The sequence below is a fragment of the Squalius cephalus genome, assembly GCF_949319135.1.
Source record: "Squalius cephalus genome assembly, chromosome: 1".
NCBI lineage: Eukaryota > Metazoa > Chordata > Actinopteri > Cypriniformes > Leuciscidae > Squalius > Squalius cephalus.
The window spans coordinates 33,762,344-33,784,055 of record NC_137122.1 but is presented as its reverse complement, the minus strand read 5'-3'; the positions used below and the strand labels follow the sequence as shown (position 1 = coordinate 33,784,055).

Below are 21,712 nucleotides of genomic sequence, written 5' to 3'. Positions count from 1 at the left end.
CGTTGACGTAACTTTCGTGTAACAAGTCATTCTATAAGGACCTAAACGAGTGACGTCATCAGCCTGGCGACAGAAATCGGTAAAGTTCCTAATGCATCAGCTCGTTGTTGCTAAATAACTGAGACGATCGTATATTACAATGCCTAAGGTGAAAAGGAGTAGGAAACCCCCTCCAGATGGTTGGGAGCTCATAGAGCCAACTCTTGACGAACTGGACCAGAAAATGCGCGAAGGTTCGTTCAGCAAGCTACAATCTATAGCCAGAATGCTAACAAGTCGATTGTTTATTTGTTTAATGATCAGAAGGAACGTTGGTGTAATAAAACATTAATATTTATGTATGTCGTTGATAAAACATTTAAAAAAAAAATAAGAAGTCACTTTTTTTATTGTGCAATTGGCTAGATAATATCACGTTTGCACGTCTGCCACGGTGTTCCTAACAGATGCTTTACATTCACAGCTGAAACCGAGCCACATGAGGGCAAACGAAAAGTTGAGTCTCTTTGGCCAATCTTCCGACTTCATCACCAACGCAGCCGTTACATTTTCGACCTTTTCTACAAGAGAAAGGCCATCAGTCGAGGTATAGTAGTTCGATTCAGCTTTGTAGTGTTTGTTTTATTTCGAGATCTGTACGTTGTTAACTTTTCATTTCTATTTAATTCCCAGAGCTTTATGACTACTGCATCAAAGAGGGCTATGCAGACAAAAACTTGATTGCCAAATGGAAGAAACAGGGTTATGAAAACCTGTGTTGTCTGCGGTGCATTCAGACGCGCGACACTAACTTTGGAACAAATTGCATATGCAGAGTTCCCAAGGGCAAGCTTGAAGTGGTAAGACTCAGAAAGAGCTTCTTTGTTTACACCAGGGTTTCTCAAACTCGGTCCTGGAGGGCCACTGTCCTGCACAGTTTAGCTCCAACCCTGATCAAACACACCTGAGCAAGCTAATCAATGTCTTCAGGATCACTAGAAACTCACAGCTAGGTGTGTTTGATCAGGGTTGGAGCTAAACTGTGCAGGACAGTGGCCCTCCAGGACCGAGTTTGAGAAACCCTGGTTTACACACACACACAAGGAATTTACCTTGGTATTGAAGCTTCCAGTACACGCATATAAATATAACGAGACATGATAAAAATTAAGAATAAAATATAAAAATAAATGTATAAAGACACAGATATGTTTAGTCACAATAAGCATTCACAGTATTGTGAATAATAATATGAATAAATATGACTTAATTTACAAAAATATTGCACAAACAGTTGGAGTATTGCACTTACAGGCAGGTGCCTTGGGAGGCATTTAAAGGGTTAGTTCACCCAAAAATGAAAATTCTGTCAGAAATTACTCACCCTCATGTTGTTCCAACCCCGTAAGACTTTCGTTCATCTTCGGAACACAAATTAAGATATTTTTGATGAAATCTGAGAGCTGGATCACTTCTTCATAGGCTTCTAGGTAATTTCATTCTGCCGGCCCAGAAAGGTTAGTAAAAAAATCGTTAAAATAGTCCAAGTGACTACAGTGGCTCAACCTTAAGTTTATCAAGCGACGAGAATACTTTTTGTGTGCAAAAAACAAACAAAAATAATTACTTTATACAACTATTCATTTTCTTCTGTGTGGGCCTCTGACGAGAGTTCACGAGAGCGCCACGACGCATGCGCGAGAACTGAGATGATGACACCGATGGGTCTCGATGTAGTGTTTAAAATGGTTCTAAAGTGTGCATTTCCTGGATGTCCGAATCGTGAGAAACCAACAGTAGCATCTCCCTGCAGTACACGAGATCCAGGGGGCGGAGTTGGATCCAGATCTAAGGGATGGATAGGTTAAGGGATCAGGGGGTGGAGATGGGTAGGTTTAGGGATGGGTTTAGGGATCAGGGGGTGGAGATGGGTAGGTTTAGGGATGGGTTAAGGGATCAGGGGGTGGAGATGGGTAGGTTTAGGGATGGGTTTAGGGATCAGGGGGTGGAGATGGGTAGGTTTAGGGATGGGTTTAGGGATCAGGGGGTGGAGATGGGTAGGTTTAGGGATGGGTTTAGGGATCAGGGGGTGGAGATGGGTAGGTTTAGGGATGGGTTTAGGGATCAGGGGGTGGAGATGGGTAGGTTTAGGGATGGGTTTAGGGATCAGGGGGTGGAGATGGGTAGGTTTAGGGATGGGTTTAGGGATCAGGGGGTGGAGATGGGTAGGTTTAGGGATGGGTTTAGGGATCAGGGGGTGGAGATGGGTAGGTTTAGGGATGGATTTAGGGATCAGGGGGTGGAGATCGGTAGGTTTAGGGATGGGTTTAGGGATCAGGGGGTGGAGATGGGTAGGTTTAGGGATGGGTTTAGGGATCAGGGGGTGGAGATCGGTAGGTTTAGGGATGGGTTTAGGGATCAGGGGGTGGATATCGGTAGGTTTAGGGATGGGTTTAGGGATCAGGGGGTGGAGATGGGTAGGTTTAGGGATGGGTTTAGGGATCAGGGGGTGGAGATGGGTAGGTTTAGGGATGGGTTTAGGGATCAGGGGGTGGAGATCGGTAGGTTTAGGGATGGGTTTAGGGATCAGGGGGTGGAGATGGGTAGGTTTAGGGATGGGTTTAGGGATCAGGGGGTGGAGATCGGTAGGTTTAGGGATGGGTTTAGGGATCAGGGGGTGGAGATGGGTAGGTTTAGGGATGGGTTTAGGGATCAGGGGGTGGAGATGGGTAGGTTTAGGGATGGGTTTAGGGATCAGGGGGTGGAGATGGGTAGGTTTAGGGATGGGTTTAGGGATCAGGGGGTGGAGATGGGTAGGTTTAGGGATGGGTTTAGGGATCAGGGGGTGGAGATCGGTAGGTTTAGGGATGGGTTTAGGGATCAGGGGGTGGAGATGGGTAGGTTTAGGGATGGGTTTAGGGATCAGGGGGTGGAGATCGGTAGGTTTAGGGATGGGTTTAGGGATCAGGGGGTGGAGATGGGTAGGTTTAGGGATGGGTTTAGGGATCAGGGGGTGGAGATGGGTAGGTTTAGGGATGGGTTTAGGGATCAGGGGGTGGAGATGGGTAGGTTTAGGGATGGGTTTAGGGATCAGGGGGTGGAGATCGGTAGGTTTAGGGATGGGTTTAGGGATCAGGGGGTGGAGATCGGTAGGTTTAGGGATGGGTTTAGGGATCAGGGGGTGGAGATCGGTAGGTTTAGGGATGGGTTTAGGGATCAGGGGGTGGAGATCGGTAGGTTTAGGGATCAGGGGGTGGAGATCGGTAGGTTTAGGGATCGGGGTGGAGATGGGTAGGTTTAGGGATCAGGGGGTGGAGATCGGTAGGTTTAGGTATCAGGGGGTGGAGATCGGTAGGTTTAGGTATATGTAAGGTGGGAGGAGTTGGATCTGATCCAACTCCTCCCCCTGGATTTCGTGTTCTGCTGTGAGGACCATCTCGAAACCAACAAGAAAACGTAAAAGTGCCTTACCAATGCCGCAAAATTAATTGCTCACCTTTTACACTTTCCCATAAAATGATCGTGAGCGTCATCATCTCAGTTCTCGCGCATGCGTCGTGGCGCTCTCGTGAACTCTCGTCAGAGGCCCACACAGAAGAAAATGAATAGTTGTATAAAGTAGTTGTTGTTGTTGTTTTTTGCGCACAAAGTATTCTCGTCGTTTGATAAACTTAAGGTTGAGCCACTGGAGTCACTTGGACTATTTTAACGATGTCTTTACTAACTTTTTTGGGCTGGCAGAATACAATTACCTAGAAGCCTATGGAGGAGTGAGCCAGCTCTCAGATTTCATCAAAAATATCTTAATTTGTGTTCCGAAGATGAACGAAAGTCTTACAGAGTTGATGAACGAAAGTCTTACAGAGTTGGAACAACATGAGGGTGAGTAATTTCTGACAGAATTTTCATTTTTGGGTGAACTATCCCTTTAACTGTTTAAGAGGGAAATGGCCTGTGAGAAGAAGCTGTTTCTGTGTCTAGATGTTCTAGTGATTGCATTTTCCTTCACCAAACACTGCTCCTGTTAGTAACTATGTATGCCAAGATGTTTTACATTTCTTTCATTGTCCCTAATTTGCTCTTTGTTGTCTTAGGGTCGTATCATTGAGTGCACTCACTGTGGATGTAGAGGATGTTCTGGATGAGGCAAAGGGGAAACGGCTTACTGACCTTTGATTTGTATTTTTAATACATTTAATGGTGTTATTGAAATAATGATTGTTGTTTATGTATGTTTTGAATTTTTTTTTATTATTAAACTGCTGTATCTTAATCATTCTGGATCAGTGTTCAGTCTCATACTTTGATTATCAATCATATATATTAAATATTATATTACATTTCAGGGTTTCCCAGACTGGGGGATGGAATGGGATGGGATGGGATGGGATGGGATGGGATGGGATGGGGGGGAGGGGGTTGAGTTTAATGAAAAGCTATTAAGTAATTAAATCATACATTTAAAATAAAAACAATCAAAATATAATAATAAATACATATTTTATTTGTTTGCCTGCATGTCATGTGATCATTAACCGACATCAGAGAGCCATGAACTTCATTTTATTTTGTATTATTATTGACTTAATCCTATTATTGACCTAACCTTATTGACCTTAATACTTCAAGTAAATAGGTCAAATAAGTTCAGCTGACAAAAATAATAGTTGGGGATAAGATCTGAATCTGTACATTTCAATGTGTTTGAAAGACAAAAGCCTTCCAAAGACATACATGGTTAAATGACTGACTGCGTGATAATTAAAAGAATGGATGCGTTTGTTAGGAGCTGATTAGATATGCAATGTTGAGAAAACTTAAAAGTGAAATGATGTCAGTAAATCGCATGCTGTGTGGGTCTCGGTTCTCAGTGTTAGGCACTTGACTAGTGGCTGGTCTGTGTGTGGACTTCCACAAACCTGGAAGACATTCTGAATATATAAGTTATAGACATTTATTTTTAAAAAGGAACATTTAAAAGATAAAAAAGAAGTAGAAGGGAGAGTTAATTGTGAATAATTTACTGCCGTTGTGAGAATAACATGTAATCATTAAAAAAATGACTGTACTGTGATTATGAGTATTTTAAAACAATATAATCTTATTACAAGTACTTTTTTTTTTTTGGAACTGGAACTGCCTACTCACTCAGCTAACACCTGCAGAATGCCAATTAAATTGTCCCTAATATTATTGAAAAATGTTTACTGATGATACAAATTCAGTTTTTACCTCAGTTCCTTGCAGCTTAAGAATAATTTATTAATGAGTGAATGGGTGTTATTCCTTTTATCTTAAAAAAATGAACAGCTACATTTTTAGAAGTGGATGTGACTTAATTCTTATCCTTATCTGTTCAAAATACTCAAATGAAAATGGACATGCCAAGCTGAAATACAATTCCTCCTCCGGCTCCTCAGCTATGTTCTACATTTTCTTAACTAAAATATTAAATGGAGAAATACATAAATGTATGACTAAAACTCAGATTCACACATTCAAATTTGAAATCCCAGTACAATTTGTCCAGCCGCACCACTGTCAGCACTGTTTTGTAATACAATCGGTTGGCACTGCATGGCGCTAGTGGCTGCAACAGACCTTTTAATCAACAACCAACACACTGATCAAGATCAGCGTTTCGTATATTCTTTATGTCGCCCAAATCGCCATCTAACGACAAATCACCAGTAGATAATTAGCACACCTTTTTTGATATTAATAAGGCGAAATTACTCATTTTAGGAAATACATTAAAAAAAAAAGTAATTCCCAGAAACCTCGACGCTGTTGTAATTGATTATACGGCCTGGAGTTCGTGGGTCAGGGGTCACTCGTGAGCAGCGCTGTGGAAGCAGACGGTTCTAAAATCAACTGTTTATTTACAATGTTTATCTCTTTTACCGACCCACTCATGCGCTACATTAAAAATCGTTTACTCAATTAATACATCTGCATACTTTTTCGCTATTCTCTCTTTTTACGTCTTGTATTAAACCCGATCAAAGGCACACTGATAAGTTGTTAGCCATCAAGTCTTCTTATAGTTTTCCGATAAAGTGTTATAACGAAAAGAGTTTCAGCTGCTGTTAAAAAGAGCATACAGAATATAATATCAAAATGCAGGAATTAATCGCTAGTGCCGATCACCTCAAGTTTGATCTAGAACTGGCTGTAGAACAACAATTGGGCGCTCAACCATTGCCGTTTCCAGGAATGGACAGTAAGTTAACTGGAGCACTGATGAATATTTGTTTCGTTTTCTGATTTATTATTTGTAACATATAAGACGAACTGCTTGATAAATATTGCTTAGAACAGGAGACCTTTAATAACAAATATGTTCTTGTTATTCTTCAGAATCTGGCGCTGCTGTGTGCGAGTTCTTCATGAGAGCTGCCTGTATGAAAGGCATGTATTCCACACGCTTGTTTAAGGTTTTAACGTGTACATCAGACTCACTGATTGGATCTGACTTTACTCTCTTCTGACAGGTGGAATGTGCCCCTTCAGACACATCAGTGGAGAAAAGACTGTGGTGTGCAAGCACTGGCTTAGAGGTTTATGCAAGAAAGGAGACCAATGTGAATTTTTACACGAGTATGACATGACAAAGATGCCTGAATGTTATTTCTACTCTAAATTCGGTTAGTATTTTATTATCTATCTATCTATCTATCTATCTATCTGTCTATGTATCTATCTATCTATCTATCTATCATCTGTCTATCTATCTATCTATCTATCTATCTATCTATCTATCTATCTATCTATCTATCTATCATCTGTCTATCTATCTATCTATCTATCATCTGTCTATCTATCTATCTATCTATCTATTTATCTATCTATCATCTGTCTATCTATCTGTCTGTCTATCTATCTATCTATCTATCTATCATCTGTCTATGTATCTGTGTATCTATCTATCTATCATCTGTCTGTCTATCTATCTATCTATCTATCTTATCATCTGTCTATCTATCATCTGTCTGTCTGTCTATCTATCTATCTATCTATCTATCTATCTTATCATCTGTGTATCTATCTATCTATCTATCTATCATCTGTCTATCTATCTATCTATCTATCAATCATCTGTCTATGTATCTATCTATCTATCTATCTATCTATCTATGTATCTATCTATCATCTGTCTATGTATCTATCTATCTGTCTATGTATCTATCTATCATCTATCTATCTATCTATCTATCTATCTATCTATCTATCTATCTATCTATCTATCATCTGTCTGTCTGTCTATCTATCTGTCTATCTATCTATCATCTGTCTGTCTATCTATCTATCTATCTATCTATCTATCTATCTATCTATCATCTGTCTGTCTATCTATCTATCTATCTATCTATCTATCATCTGTCTGTCTATCTATCTATCTATCTATCTATCTATCTATCATATGTCTATCTATCTATCTATCTATCTATCTATCATCTATCTATCATCTGTCTGTCTATCTATCTATCTATCTATCTATCTATCATCTGTCTGTCTATCTATATCTATCTATCTATCTATCTATCTATCTTATCATCTGTGTATCTATCTATCTATCTATCATCTGTGTATCTATCTATCTATCTATCTATCATCTGTCTATGTATCTATCTATCTATCTATCTATCTATCTATCATCTGTCTATGTATGTATCTATTTATCTATCTATCTATCATCTGTCTATCTATCTATCTATCTATCTATCTATCTATCTATCTATCTATCTATCTATCATCTGTCTATCTATCTATCTATCTATCTATCTATCTATCTATCTATCTATCATCTGTCTGTCTGTCTATCTATCTATCTATCTATCTATCTATCTATCTATCTATCTATCTATCTATCATCTGTCTATCTATCTATCTATCTATCTATCTATCTATCTATCTATCTATCTATCTATCTACATCTGTCTATCTATCTATCTATCTATCTACATCTGTCTATCTATCTATCTATCTACATCTGTCTATCTATCTATCTATCCGTCTTTCCGTCTGTCTGTGTAATAAATGTTAATAACTTCTTTGTGCAGGGGAGTGCAGTAACAAAGAGTGTCCATTCTTGCACATTGACCCAGAATCTAAGATTAAAGATTGCCCATGGTATGATAGGGGTTTTTGTAAGCATGGTAAGTCTTTTTATTTTCGGATATATGCATTTTTACATTTATATATATTATTACATTTAAAAAAGTTGTATAAAAATTGTATTAAATCAAGCTAGGATGTTTCAAATGAATGTTTTAAGTTAATATTTATATTTAAATGAAAGTTACATTACATATATTTCAAAATGAATTGCTGTAACGAAAAATATTAAATGTCCATTTCTCCCACCCCCCCTTAAGGTCCGGATTGCAGACACAGACACACAAGAAGAGTCATTTGTGTAAATTACCTTGTTGGCTTCTGCCCAGAGGGCAAGTCGTGCAAATTTATGCAGTGAGTATCTGTCATTGCAATTGTGAATGTGATTTAAAGAAACATTTCTGCTTCAATTATAACCAAATTATAATTTTTTTTGTAATTCCTAGCCCAAGATTTGAACTCCCAATGGGTGCGGCTGAACAACCACCATTACCTCAACAAGCACAGTCTCAGCAAAAGGTTTTTTTTCTTATTATTTTTTTTAAAAGTACTCTTAAAGGGGTCATATGATGATTTGTAATCTTCTCCTCTTCCTTTTGTGTGTAATGTATCTGTTTGCCCATGTATACAATCTGCAAAGTTACAAAGCACATAGTCTCCCACAAAAGGGATTTAGGGTATGTTTGCATTACAGTAATGTACTAAAAACGGAAAAGTGTTTACTTTGAGTATTTATCCCGTTCACACGGATCTTTAACAATGTCCAAAAACGCGGTATTACTCATGCCAGGCCAGTAATTGGCCTGAACACATAATGCGCATGGCATCACCGTTTTCACAAATTCATGTTTTTGTAGTGTACAAGGAGACAATAGCAGTATTCATTTTCAAAAACGTGCACTTTGTATCCCGTTTTCAAAAGCATTTTAAGGCCCCCAAAACGCCATTTTGGTGTATATGAAGGGCCAAAACGGTTTTTAGTTGAAAACGGTGTATTGTAAATGGCCCTTATTCTATCTAAAAAATAACACTGATCCAGACCTGTCTAAAACGCAAAGTCAAAGTCCAGACATTACTTCCGCAAACGTCTGTCACAATTTGAAATGTTAGCATAACGCCTCCCCAAAAGTATAAGCAAAGAAATCATGTGAGGCTTCAGTGAATTGTAGTGTAATCGCCATGTCGCGGTATGTTATGGTAAGGAGTTCAATCTGTGCTTTTCAGACAGACTGGGAATAGAAATGCTGCAATAATATACATTAGGTGAAAAATAATGTTCTTTGAACATTAAAGCCTGTTTACCTATTCTTCGGAACCCCTAAAAGACATGGTGATTGAAAAAATATGAAATTAGAGGAAAAAATATATTCAAATGCTATTGCAGTCTCTCACAAAACTTTTCAAAGAACTCAAGTTTTGCACACAAATGCAACGTTTTTGTGGGAAGACAAAGGTTTTACGTGCGAACACATGGTTTCCCAGGGGAATGCAAAAACATTGACAATTTCATTCTTACTTTTTTCACTACTGTTTCCCTTTCGGGGCTCCGTACCTATCTACAGGGTTCCCACCGGTCCTTGAAATCCTTGAAAGTTTGTGAATCTGGAAAAAAAAATTCAAGGCCCTGGAAAGTTTTTGAAAATAAACATGCATAGATACAGGTCCTTGAAAGTGCTTGAATTTTTGAATGCTTGAAAGTTTTCTAGAAAAAAAATCCATATTATTCCCTCCGGTCCTCTAATGTGTTATTTAGCCAACATTTCGTGGCCTATGCATACTAGCTTGCTGAATTTACTTTAGTTACGTGCATTTACGCATTACGTTGCCATGATGTTCACGGCACGCACGCACGAAACTACTACAATGGCACCTCAACGTTTGTTGTTGGACACAACAAATGTGTCCCCGCATTAATCCGCATAAATTTGAGGGTATTGGACCTGGAAGGTCCTTGAAAGGTCCTTAAATTTGAAGTTAACCAAGGTATGAGAACCCTGTATCTAGTACAACCAATACACAAAATAATGAACTTTTCAAACAACATCATATGGCCTCTTTAATGCTTACTTTGATACTAATGTTTCATCTTAATTTTTACTCTCCAGCAGCAAAACATGCAGCCCATAAACAGATCGTCACATTCACTCATCCAGTTAACCAACCCCAATATCAACAACAACCACCACCAGAGAATGCCAAATGTTGTTGGGATAATGCATTCTCACGGCAACATGGGTGGACCTCGCGGTCCTCGTCCACTGGACCAAGTTACATGTTACAAGGTGGGAACGCCATTTGATTTTATGCGTAAACTTTTTATGTCTGCCATATTAATTTGATGCCCTCAAAATGTGCAATCACACTCAATGTCTGTTTGCTTCTTCCAGTGCGGCGAGAAGGGCCATTACGCAAACAAATGCACAAAAGGACACCTGGCGTTTTTGAGTGGACAGTAGTTTTCTGAATAAAGGATCTCCAATATGTGGTGATAACTTGCAAAGTGAGGTATTTGATTCCTAGTACATTACCCTTTCACTGTAAAGGTTAGAGATGAGTGATGTAAATGTGGCTCTACCTCACTGTCCACGTGCCAAGAACATCACAGTCAAAAGGTAGAAAACCACTTTTTTTACTGATTTTTGTTTTTCTTTCAAACAAAACCGAAAACAGAATCACATATTTGAAATGTGAGTCTTTTGTATTGGAGCGACAGGCATCTTGATTGCTTAAGCTTTAAAGCAATGCTGAAATTCTTGGAAAATATATGAAACAGTCTTTAGGGAGAACATTGTGTCATTTAGCAGCCAAGATGATCTGAAGAGACATCATTTTGCAGTCTATTGACATGCCTTTTTTATCTATAAAAATGGATGTTGTACTTATTACAATAAAGGTTAACTTGAGTTTATAAAAGCATTATCTTTGACTTGTTTTATCTGTATCTTATAACATGACAAGTGGCATATAACAAACTATTCATACTGTTTTAGCTTTTGTGTCTGGATGAGGATCATGTTGTCCCTCTTTTCCCACATTCTTGTGCTTTGAAAATTCAGTGAACATCCCCCCCCCCCCTCTAATAATCTGTTGCAACCTTACTGACTGCATACTGAATTTGTATTCAAAATCAGTGAAACTTTCCTAACGCCTGAGTCGTGACAAAACACAAAAAGTCTAACCCCCATCAATTCAATACATGTTTATTTCATCACAAGAAATGTGAATAATCAAGTCTTATGCATACAGCCTACACTTTTGTATGCTTTCAATAAAGAGTCCAAATTAAATAAATGTCATTTTATTCTTGGTCACAAACAGAGAAAGCTGAGAGGTGTGGCGATCACACTGCTGCAGACGAAGGATTTGTTTTAGTGGTACTTCCTCCACCTGTCGTGCTCTGTTGAGGGGCAAGAAAAGAAACACTTCCTTAGTGACACTAAATTTAGACAACAGTACAACGGCGAAGGACATCGCTGTGGATTCTCCAATACTTTTAGTACTTACTGATGTGATCGTATTCCCAGAGGTAGCTCAGGGCAATGTAACCAGCAATGAACATGGCAACTCCACCAATACCTCCTTTCTTCACATTGATGTATTTGTTGTAATATCTCTCATAGCCTGAGATGAGATTAGAGAAATTATAACACGCAAACAGAAATTATTATAATATTATTGATCAAAGATGTTTTTCTAATTAATATATATATATATATATATATATATATACACAAAAATACATTAGTCATTACCTCCACGAACTCCACCAATAAGTCCATTTGGGGTGAAGTCTCTTTTTCCGAGCCACGATGGCAGTTCCCCAAGCTTGACGTCCATAAGCTTCTTCTGGGCCAGGGCAACTGGGAAAAACAAAAAAACACAATTAAATAAACACAATTGTCAAGGCATTTCACTAGGTTTTATTTGATCAGCTCAGTGGGTCAGTTTCCTTGTGTATCCAAATGAAACTTAAAAATAGTTTGTAAACAAGTAAAATAAGATTATGCAAAATGCCCTTTTTCAAATTAGTCCAAAGCAGACTCAAAAAACACTTTGCTTTTTAAAATATTAAAAGTACTATCGTTTTCAGTACTATTTGGTTGGTATTCAATACCATGGTGTAAACATATAAAAAACTTTGGCAATGCTACAATACTTTTTGTAAAGAGAATACTATTTAATAATATATTAATAGTTACTAAATTATTTTGGTATTTTCTGAAGAATGTGAGATGAGTCAATGAGACACAATGACAATCTTAACTCACAAAATGTAACAATTGCTGCTGCTTTATTACTCTTGAGTGAAAGCTGTCAGCTTCAATACAGTATAATATAGTAGTTCAGCATAATGTAATTGTATTTTTCCCGCATTAACAAACCAGCACGATTCACTAACGAATATCTCACAAAACACTACGGGAGGATTTGCATGTCCTGGGCATTATATTCAGTCATGAAGGTAATCATGCATCCAATGTTACTGAAAGTCCTTGACATGACTCGCGTCTGCCCGCATCGAGGCCTTCAGCGTCACTACACGCACAAACGGCATCATGAACACTCACGCCATTAGTCTTCAGACACACACATGAATAAAACAGCACGACTTCTGTAAAAACCTTGACGCAATACAGAGAAACATATTCAACTGTGCAATTCCCATTCAAGCATACCTGGTTTATCCGCCATCTTGCTCTGAACTTCAAGATGATGGCTGCGCTGCTGCGAGCAGGGTATGCTGGGAGTAAAGTGAAGTGACGTCTACGGGCAAAATGTAGGGCGGGGCTTCCAGATCATGTGACCGCTGGATAGAAGAAGAGCGGTGCTAAACGACCATACGATCAATAATATGCTGTTTGTCCTTGATATATATATCAATGTAATGAAAGAAACCAACATAAACAATATTATCGGTTTATTCTAGGATTAACTTTAGCAAAGGCCTACACAAAAGTAAATACGCTGATAAAATACCACGTTTTCTGGAATAATGACTGTAACAGTAGGCTACGTGAAAACAGTCTTATCTAAGCATCTAAAACACGCAGAATAAAATTATTATATATTATATTATTTTCTTGGTCTGTTTAATATAGGCTACTACCACTGGAGGGAGACATTACTGCATACGCGCTTGTTTGTAAAACAGGCAATGATGAAAACACATCAAATCACATACTGCATCTTTCTGGCGGTAAACATGTGCTTAATGGCAAGTAATCAGACCTACTTGTTGGTTTTTATAATGTGAACACTTGCACATGTTTTTAGAGTAATGCAGATCTGTTTTGATTGTTTTAAGTTTAGCTAGAGAGAAAATTACTGGATTTTTTGCAGTGGTTATGTGGTTTTAGGCAAAAGCATCATCCTCTCTGAGCAACAGAGACATAGACACTGAATTTATTGTTGCAAAATCAGGTAGTTGTTTTTAGGTATGTTCATAGGCAAGTGCACTTAACTGTATGCCAAACTCGCTTAATAACTTTGTTTTGCAACATTACAAAATGGGATGATTCAGCGTTGTGTCAGGATTTTTCAAACAGTAGATGATACAGATGACTTAACAGTATCATTATTTACAGGCTCTTTCCTTAATTGAAGGCCCAGAGTAAAAAGTCATTCCGTAACAGCCATTTGCCTTTAGGTGCACATACATCTATTTGTATATGGCAGAAGACCGAAAGCTTTCATGGCAGCTGAAAGCCTTTGAGTGGATATGTAGATCCCAGGTAATGTGTATATACTTTAAACTGTGAATATCCTCTATATTACATGGATTTGTTTTCCGCTGTGACGTTTAAGTAAATGATGGTAAAAGAAAAACAATTAAGTAGCCTAAATGATGGTTTAACCATATTGACTATATATTTATTAATTTTAATAAAAATTAATTGTTACTATTAAAACGCTTGATTATTGTTTTTAACTCACTATTGTTTTGCACTAGTGTTCAATAACATTCAGTAAATGAGAAAGAGAGAAGTCTGTCATGGTGATCTCATTAGAATGAGAGACATGAGAGAGACTGTGAAAGATGCATTAGACAGGAGGTCAAAGGCATAAGTGTCATTCATTACTCTGCTCTGCCATAAAAATCCCCGGCAGAATTATAATTTTGAGATTTTAATTAAGATGGTGCCGCAGTCACATCAAATGGATGCATCAGTTCATATTCTTTCAGAAATGTCCAGCGTGCAGTTACATTATATTGGTTTTCATTATTCTCCTGTCTGCGCTGATTTTCACTATCCATATGTTTACTCCTCAAATATTATTATTGCCATAGGACACATATTACATTTTTAAATAATATTATTTCTAATCTATGTTTTCAGAGACCCGAGTTTATTAGTTCATCCATAATGCCTGCTAACAGATGGAAGATCAGGCCAATTTCAATTCCAGACTCTAATTTAACAAGTTAATAATCCTCATGATTAGGAAAATTATGTAATGGAAAGAATGTTATTATTCTAGCTCATTTATCTGCCATGGGAATGATAGAGAATATATGAGTTCTCTGTGTGCCAGTGGATTTTCTAACTTTATTTTCTTTATTTCTTTTCTTGAACATACTGACTCGTACTACTGCTGCAGACCTCCCGTATATAGTATGTATACTAGAATGTTGCTGACTGTTTTCTGAATTTAAGGATACCCGGATGACTTCCATTTGCCAAAACAAGCAGTACACAAATGACCTTACCTTACTGCATGGACTGCTGTATCCCACAATGCAATGTGCCGAACTTGACTTGCTATTTCCATTGTGATGGATAAACCAGAAGAAATATCCTCTCCACATCTCTTTCTTGACTCATTCAGTGTGCTTAATGTAAATGTACAATTCTGCACAAAATCTGATTCAAAATGCTCAATAACCATTTTTATTTTCAAAATGATAACTTGTCGCAACATGCATAATTACAAAGTTATATCGCATACTATAGCATACTATTTTATATATTTATTGTGGGATTATGGCTTTATTTACTTTTTTTAAATAGTAGGCAGTATACAGTGTATACTGTGTTCAGATTATTCAGATATTCTGTAATTTGTATTTAAATTACGTCAAATACTTCAAATATATATTTTTATTTCACATATATGGCTTAATAGGACCATAGACATATAAAATACGAATAGGACTACCAAATTGCCTATCACAGTTTTTGGCTAGATGCAAGAAAATCACGTGACGTGACACATCCTATTATTGACCCTGTTAACATTTACGGGTTTCTCAGAAGTGGAAGTGTTCGTAGTTAGGTAAACTTTTATAGCAGTGAATGACTACATTAAAAATATATTTTTTGTGTTCCCATTTGCTCAAATAGCAAAAGAAAAACGCCACAACAGCATTTTCACAACTTTCAAAAAGAGTTTAAAAAAGAAATATGAGAGATTGATAATGGCAGTCGGCAGAGTGAGAAAGATATCAACTTTGTCACAGCCGCTGTATTAGAAACACCCTCACAGCAGCGTTAGTTTTTTTGTAATATAATACAAATATAGTTTTATAGGCGTAATGATCTTTTATTATGACAGTATGTGGCAACATGTACATTAAACCGCATCTTCTGCACTAAACAATGAAATTCTGAGATTCTGTATCTAACTCCACATTTACTCTCGCACTTCAAAAGACTGTAAATTTTGTTTGTATTTTCAAATTACAAATTAGTAAGTAATGAGTACGGTAAGTATTTGTAATTTGTAATGAAATACTTTTTGATGTATTTGTGCCCATCTAGTATGCAGTAATATGGTATTGCATTCTGAACACAGCCTACGGTTTTAATCTTACAAGTGCTGTCGAGGGAGATCAGTTTACACTGATTGTATTAATAAAATTAAGGCCTTGAAGTGTGTCCAGGTAATTCTTCCTCACCGCATGTCTCACAAGCTGATTGCTTTTGACAATATATCAAAAATCTGTCTGCATGGCAGAGAAGAGAGACTATTATGTTTTGCATTATATATTCATATCTGCAATAACTGTCATGATAGGAATTAACATGTATAGCATAATGATTTTTCATTTACAATATTCAATCTCATTATACAAGAAATAATTGTTATAGTAATTAGCTATTCTGCATGCACAAGGCCTGCGATACAATAAATGCCACCTCCTGTAAACCCTTCACCCTCACACAATCTCACATGATATTATTACATAGACTTATACCCTGAAACAGCTTTTTCCCTCAGGCTATTAGGCTCCTTAACACCCTCGTATCTAATTCCAATTCTTGGAACATGATTTAAATTCATCCTGCAGTGTTTACATTGTTATCTTGTTCTCTATACTTGTTCTTGTTCTCTCTGTGTTCTGAGACTTATGACTGCACAAGCGCATTGGTTGAAAAATGCTGTTTTTTGGGGGGGGGGGGGGGGGGGTAGTTTGTCATGATTTCAGTGTTTAGAAACAAAATTTACGAGACAGTTGTTGTGAGATTTCATTGGTGATTTCAAATAGGAAATTCAATCGATAAGTGAACAGCTTTGGAGAATTCAATGTTTTCCCATTAAAAGAGATAGGAGCTGTACTTCCATGACTGAAATAGCTTTTCAAAGATGGCCGCCAAGTGAAATGTTGTGACTTAAAGGTACACAATGTCTTGACTTTAGGCACAGGTCGGTTTGGAGGCGACCTCTTGATGCCATTGTGAGATTTAATGTTCAAATAATAAAACATAGTAAAGCAAATATAAGATCTAAAATCGCAATAGCATGATATACTGTTTCAAAGTCATTGAATAAATTTGCAGTTACAGGATTTAACAATTGGTGTTCAAAATACATTGCAAATAAGACTATAAGGTGCTGCAGAAGGCACTATTAATACTGAGCAAGTTCTAGAAACAGATCATATTTTCCTTTATTTATTTATTTGACAATATGCCAACTGTTACTCGCACACACTTAAGTTTGTCTATCAATATCTGATTTACATCTTCAGTGGCTTGTTTGTGAGATCATAGCTATATCATTAATTGTGGTTCAGGTAAAATGTATCTTATCTTGCATAGAATTGTTATTTGGGGTTTGTGCTATGTATATTTTGTTGGAATAACTATTAACTTGAAGCTTTAAAAATATAACATGTTGATTTGTTTTTATAGCTGCAAGTTATGAGAACATTTCCTCTGGTTTATCAAGGTAGCTCATGATGTGCTACAAACCCCAGCAGTAAACGCGATTAATGAAGGCAGTGTTTGAGCCGTATCTCATTACTCTCCAGTCTTATCTTATTCTCCTGCATGATATGGATCATCACTTGTCTCCTGCAGCACCATATGCTGAAACAGCAGCCCTACTAGTAGCACTTAACCGAATAAGAAGCGATCAACTCAAAACTGAGTTAGAGGCCCGCTAGCACATAGATGAACTCTGAACCTAAATCTATCTTGTTTTATGTATTTAAAGTGGACATGAAAACAGAAGTTACAATCTTTCTGTTCTGGTCTTTTCTTCCCTGTTGTGACATATATCTGAGGGTGAGTTTACACTACAATGATGTACTAAAAACGGAAAGGTATTTCCATTGCTTTTTTCACGTATACGACAACGTTGTCAAAACGATCCCCGTTCACACGGATCTACGAAAATGACTAGACGCTGTATTAAGCTGCCAGGCCAGTAGTTGACGATGTCACTTTGTAAAGAAACACCAAAGTCACCTGAAGGCAAGCCTGCAACCTTTAGCCAAAAAGCTTAACAGCTAAAGCTAACACTTCGGCTTTGGCGGTATACGCAGGGAAGGATCAAGAGGCCTTTTATATGGATATCAATGAATAAACAGCTTTTGTGAGGAAATAGGTTAATTTACAGTTTTTCTCGATTGCTTAAACACTATAACCAGGCTTTTGAACTAAAATTTCAAAACCACAATGCCATTTATCAAAAAGCACACCCATTTCACTAAACTATAAACACTATTCCCTGTTTTGACACATGAGTCAGATTTGTTGAACTGTCACTGCAAAACTCTACACACAAATCCCTTCAATTCTCATTGCTTAGACCATGTTATCATTTATAAAGCACTAGCATTCAATATTGTTCACTCAAGTCAGCACAGCTTCAGCTCAGTTAGCACACAATTACCCAGGTGGAAACACTAAGAGTCAAAATTGAACACACATCAATCAGATCCTTCAATAGATAGATAAAAGGGCCCAATCAGTTTATTGAGTTTTGGAACAATGGATCCAGAAAGACATGAAGGAAGAGATCGAGGAGGGATAAGGAGGAGGACGAAGGGCAAGAGCAAGAAGACAAGCAGTCTCAGATGAAATTCAAGCCACTCTAGTTGCCCATGTCTTTATCAATGGTATGACTATGAGGGAGGCTGCAGAGTGTGACAGTGAAGGGAGGGCATCCTTTCTCCTTTATAGTCTTGACTCCCAGAATGTTATCTTTCTAGGCAAATGATGGTATTTCAACCATACGGGGACCACAAGCAACATAACTGACCAGTTTTGGAAATGTTTTGAATTTATTGCACCAGTGTGTTAGACTATGTTGTAGTGTGTGTGATTTTGAGGGCTTGTGTGTCCTGTCTGAGGGCAAAGTTTGGTTTTTCAGCAAAAGTGAATGGTTTTGGGTGTGCTTCATTTTGACCTGAATAGGCTATAGGATGTTTGGGGAATTGGGTGAGACGTGGGAGAGGGTGGTTTCACTTTTTTTGCATTTTTAAGCCCCCAAAACGGCGTCGCCGTCTAAACGAAAGGCACATCTGATAAAATATTTTTACGTTTTCACCCGCGAGCGTTCTCGTGTAAACAGGGCCTAAGTTAGTGTTTTGATTGGTTCCTGTTTTCCTGTTTCCCCCCACCACTCCTTCGTTTCTTTGGTTACTGTCATTTAGCTCAGATGTATCACCTGTGTTTAGTTAATCATCATCATCTGTATCACCTGTGTTCTGTTAATCAGTGTAATCTGTGTTTGTATTTAAGTTCCATCTGTTCTGTCAGTCTTTGTCCGATCTCTGTTACATTTTAGTGTGTGTTGCTACCTGTTCTGCTGTCTTGTGATTTAGGCTACTACATTAAACCTTAATTTGGAAATACATCTTCGTCTACGTCTGCCTTCCTGCAATCACCCGTGACAAACAGCTTCCTGAACAAAATAAAAAAAATGTAGGGCAGGACTTTGATTGGATCATTGTGGTTTGCAATTGGTTTGCAATTGGTCGATCTCATGTGAGTGACAGATTGTCCCGCCCCCATGCCAGTAAACACGTCATCAGAGAAGAGATGTCAACACAAGAGGGAGGGGAAGTTATTTCGAGTAAAGAATATGAAGACACATGTATTTAAAAAAAAAAAATATATATATATATATATATGATGTGCACAAATGAATAATTTATAATAAATACGGCAATATTCCATAAAAAAAATTGTACATGGTGACTTTAAAGAGGCAGTCTGTAAATTTTTGTTGAGGGTGCGCTGGCTGATATGGTTGTTTTGGACTTTTTTTGTAATGGGAAAAAGAGTGCACTGCTAAATACATGAAATTACAAATAGTTATGTCAGGAATTATGAACAATATACCTATCGTTATGCCAATAATGCACTGGGTGAATATGAGACTCAGAATACCTTGTTTTAATACGATTTGATGTGTTATGTCTGGGATTTTATGTCTTATTAAAAAATAATATATAAAACAGACACTAGATAATATGCATTCTGTAAAGCTGCACATGTAAAAGACAAATTACAGAAAACAATGCTATTATCATTTTACTCAAATAGTAGAAAATGCCTTTTGGGCAAATGCCTTTGAGCTATTTTGCACTCTCACAGAGCAGGTGACAGAGGAGGTAATGAAACAGCCCAGTCAGCTTTGTGAATACACACGCACAGAAGCATTCTGGGGAAATGACATTGGCTAGGAAATTAGATTCCCACTGGGAAACAGAACATCCAGGCTAAGAACGGACTCATTTAACTTATGTTGCTGGGCTCAGCCATACACAAAGCGTATTATTTCATTGCTAAATGGTAAATAATAAAGCATCCTGCATGTGTCTGAATTTTGCAACCTTCCTCAATAATATTGATTGAATTAATAGCTGAAAGAGAAAGTTTTCAGCTGACATTTTCTTTTACATGGTTGAGTGTGTGATATACTATTTGTCATAAATATGAAACAGAAAGTTAATTTCCCCTTTATAGGGCATTGTTGCTTTGACAGGTCATTTGACAGGTGAACACTGCATTTTCACCTTGTTTTTGCTGCCTTCTCACTCTATAAGAGATGACATGATATAACATCGGCATTGTGTATTATGCATGTGGTATCTAGACCTTCCCACTAGTACATTCGAAATCAAAAGGTGTCCATTGATTCCTCCAAAAGGCAAATAAAGCAATCTCACGCACCTTCCTCATTGAGATTCACTGTTGAGCTTTGATCTTACCCAATTATGTTGTCTGGACATCTGATGCAAAATCCAGTTCAAGGCTGAATGCTGCCCAACCATGTATTGTACACATTGATCATCCAAAATATGTCACTTTTAATAATGACAGAATTAATACTTTTGCAAATGTATTCAGTATGCATGGGTCCCACTTGTTCCAATCTGTTGCAATGTATTATATTTTTCCAAAATGTGGACTGTTTTGACTTTTTTTCTACAGAGGCTAATGTAGAGGCTAATGTAGAGGCTAATGTAGAGGCTAATGCAGCCTTCCTGTAGCTCAAACAGTAGAGCGCTGGCGGTTGCAATGCCAAGGTCATCATGGGTTTGATTCCCAGGGAATGTAAATGTGTACCTTGAAATGCAATGTAAGTTGCTTTGGATAATAGCATCTGCCAAATGCAAATGTATTAATGTAATAGACCAAATAACATACTGAGATGCAAAGCTGAATTTTCAGCATCATTACTCCAGTCTTCAGTGTCATGATCCCCAGAAATCATTCTAATATGATGATTTGATGCTCAAGAAACATTTCTGATTATTATCAATGTTGAAAACAGTTGGGCTGCTTCTTGTGTAAACCATATGTATTTTCTTTGATGAAACTAAAGTTCAAAACAGATTTAAAAAAAATAGATTTGTAACCATTTAAAAGTCCTTAGCACGTTTGATCAACATCCTTAGAAGTATTAAGCTAAAACTAGGCTATTCATTTCCTTTTTAACACTTCTATTGCATTCAGGTCCATTTTGAACTGGAAGAGGTAGACTACATAATTTTTAGTAGCCTACAAATATGACATTTTGTAAGTGTATTGTCATTTTTTTATAAAAGAGATATAACCTTTGGGCTGCATTTTGTTTATAAACATGCTAGTGCATACACACACAATAATTCTGAGATAAAAAAAAAAAAAAAAGATAAACCAATTAATTAATTGTAGAGCAAAAGTAGACCAACATATTTTAAGTTTAAAAAAGGAAAGAGGGAAAAGAAAAAGTCCACATTTCACTTTGCTGCCACCTATTGATGAATCATTGCAGAATTAAAAGGAGATTCAAGCTGTTTATCATAATGTTTTCATAAAAAAGTAAATGTTTATGGAAGTAAAATTAATATATTTTGTTTGAAAACATTTCAGAGTAATATTGTTGTTGTTTTGTT

The 21,712-nt window shown here is 37.2% G+C and overlaps 3 protein-coding genes across 4 annotated transcripts; 2 read left to right on the top strand and 1 right to left on the bottom strand.

Annotated features, from left to right (window-relative positions):
* The first annotated feature begins 91 nt into the window (after positions 1-91).
* Positions 92-4,260, top strand: bud31 (BUD31 homolog). Its single transcript, XM_079872904.1, has 4 exons — positions 92-233; positions 464-586; positions 673-839; positions 4,074-4,260. Exons 1-4 carry the CDS (start codon positions 140-142, stop codon positions 4,122-4,124), a joined length of 435 nt encoding a protein of 144 aa, XP_079729030.1. The 5' UTR covers positions 92-139; the 3' UTR covers positions 4,125-4,260.
* A 1,519-nt stretch (positions 4,261-5,779) lies between these two features.
* On the top strand, positions 5,780-11,181 carry cpsf4 (cleavage and polyadenylation specific factor 4). 2 transcript variants are annotated; one of them, XM_079872756.1, is made up of 8 exons: positions 5,780-6,202; positions 6,340-6,390; positions 6,474-6,626; positions 8,043-8,138; positions 8,358-8,451; positions 8,544-8,616; positions 10,206-10,379; positions 10,485-11,181. In XM_079872756.1, the coding sequence occupies exons 1-8, from the start codon at positions 6,100-6,102 to the stop codon at positions 10,551-10,553; spliced, it is 813 nt and encodes a 270-aa protein (XP_079728882.1). In that variant the 5' UTR covers positions 5,780-6,099; the 3' UTR covers positions 10,554-11,181. The 2 variants fall into 2 exon arrangements, with proteins under 2 accessions (XP_079728882.1, XP_079728881.1); XM_079872755.1 differs by having other exon boundaries at positions 10,203-10,379.
* A 100-nt stretch (positions 11,182-11,281) lies between these two features.
* Positions 11,282-12,923, bottom strand: atp5mf (ATP synthase membrane subunit f). The gene is made up of 4 exons (XM_079872934.1): positions 12,774-12,923; positions 11,850-11,957; positions 11,602-11,718; positions 11,282-11,494 (listed from the first exon to the last, which is right to left on the bottom strand). Exons 1-4 carry the CDS (start codon positions 12,787-12,789, stop codon positions 11,466-11,468), a joined length of 270 nt encoding a protein of 89 aa, XP_079729060.1. The 5' UTR covers positions 12,790-12,923; the 3' UTR covers positions 11,282-11,465.
* Positions 12,924-21,712: the final 8,789 nt, after the last annotated feature.

Excerpts from the sequence above, each read along its gene's own strand:
- bud31 (XM_079872904.1), top strand. The coding sequence starts at position 140 with ATGCCTAAGGTGAAAAGGAGTAGGAAACCCCCTCCAGATGGTTGGGAG. Across the intron at positions 234-463 it reads GGACCAGAAAATGCGCGAAG|CTGAAACCGAGCCACATGAG; the intron begins GTTCGTTCAGCA and ends TTACATTCACAG. Across the intron at positions 840-4,073 it reads CCAAGGGCAAGCTTGAAGTG|GGTCGTATCATTGAGTGCAC; the intron begins GTAAGACTCAGA and ends TTGTTGTCTTAG.
- atp5mf (XM_079872934.1), bottom strand. Across the intron at positions 11,719-11,849 it reads TATTGGTGGAGTTCGTGGAG|GCTATGAGAGATATTACAAC; the intron begins GTAATGACTAAT and ends ATCTCATCTCAG. Across the intron at positions 11,495-11,601 it reads CTGGGAATACGATCACATCA|AGCACGACAGGTGGAGGAAG; the intron begins GTAAGTACTAAA and ends GCCCCTCAACAG.
- cpsf4 (XM_079872755.1), top strand. The coding sequence starts at position 6,100 with ATGCAGGAATTAATCGCTAGTGCCGATCACCTCAAGTTTGATCTAGAA. Across the intron at positions 6,627-8,042 it reads TTATTTCTACTCTAAATTCG|GGGAGTGCAGTAACAAAGAG; the intron begins GTTAGTATTTTA and ends TTCTTTGTGCAG. Across the intron at positions 8,139-8,357 it reads TAGGGGTTTTTGTAAGCATG|GTCCGGATTGCAGACACAGA; the intron begins GTAAGTCTTTTT and ends CCCCCCCTTAAG.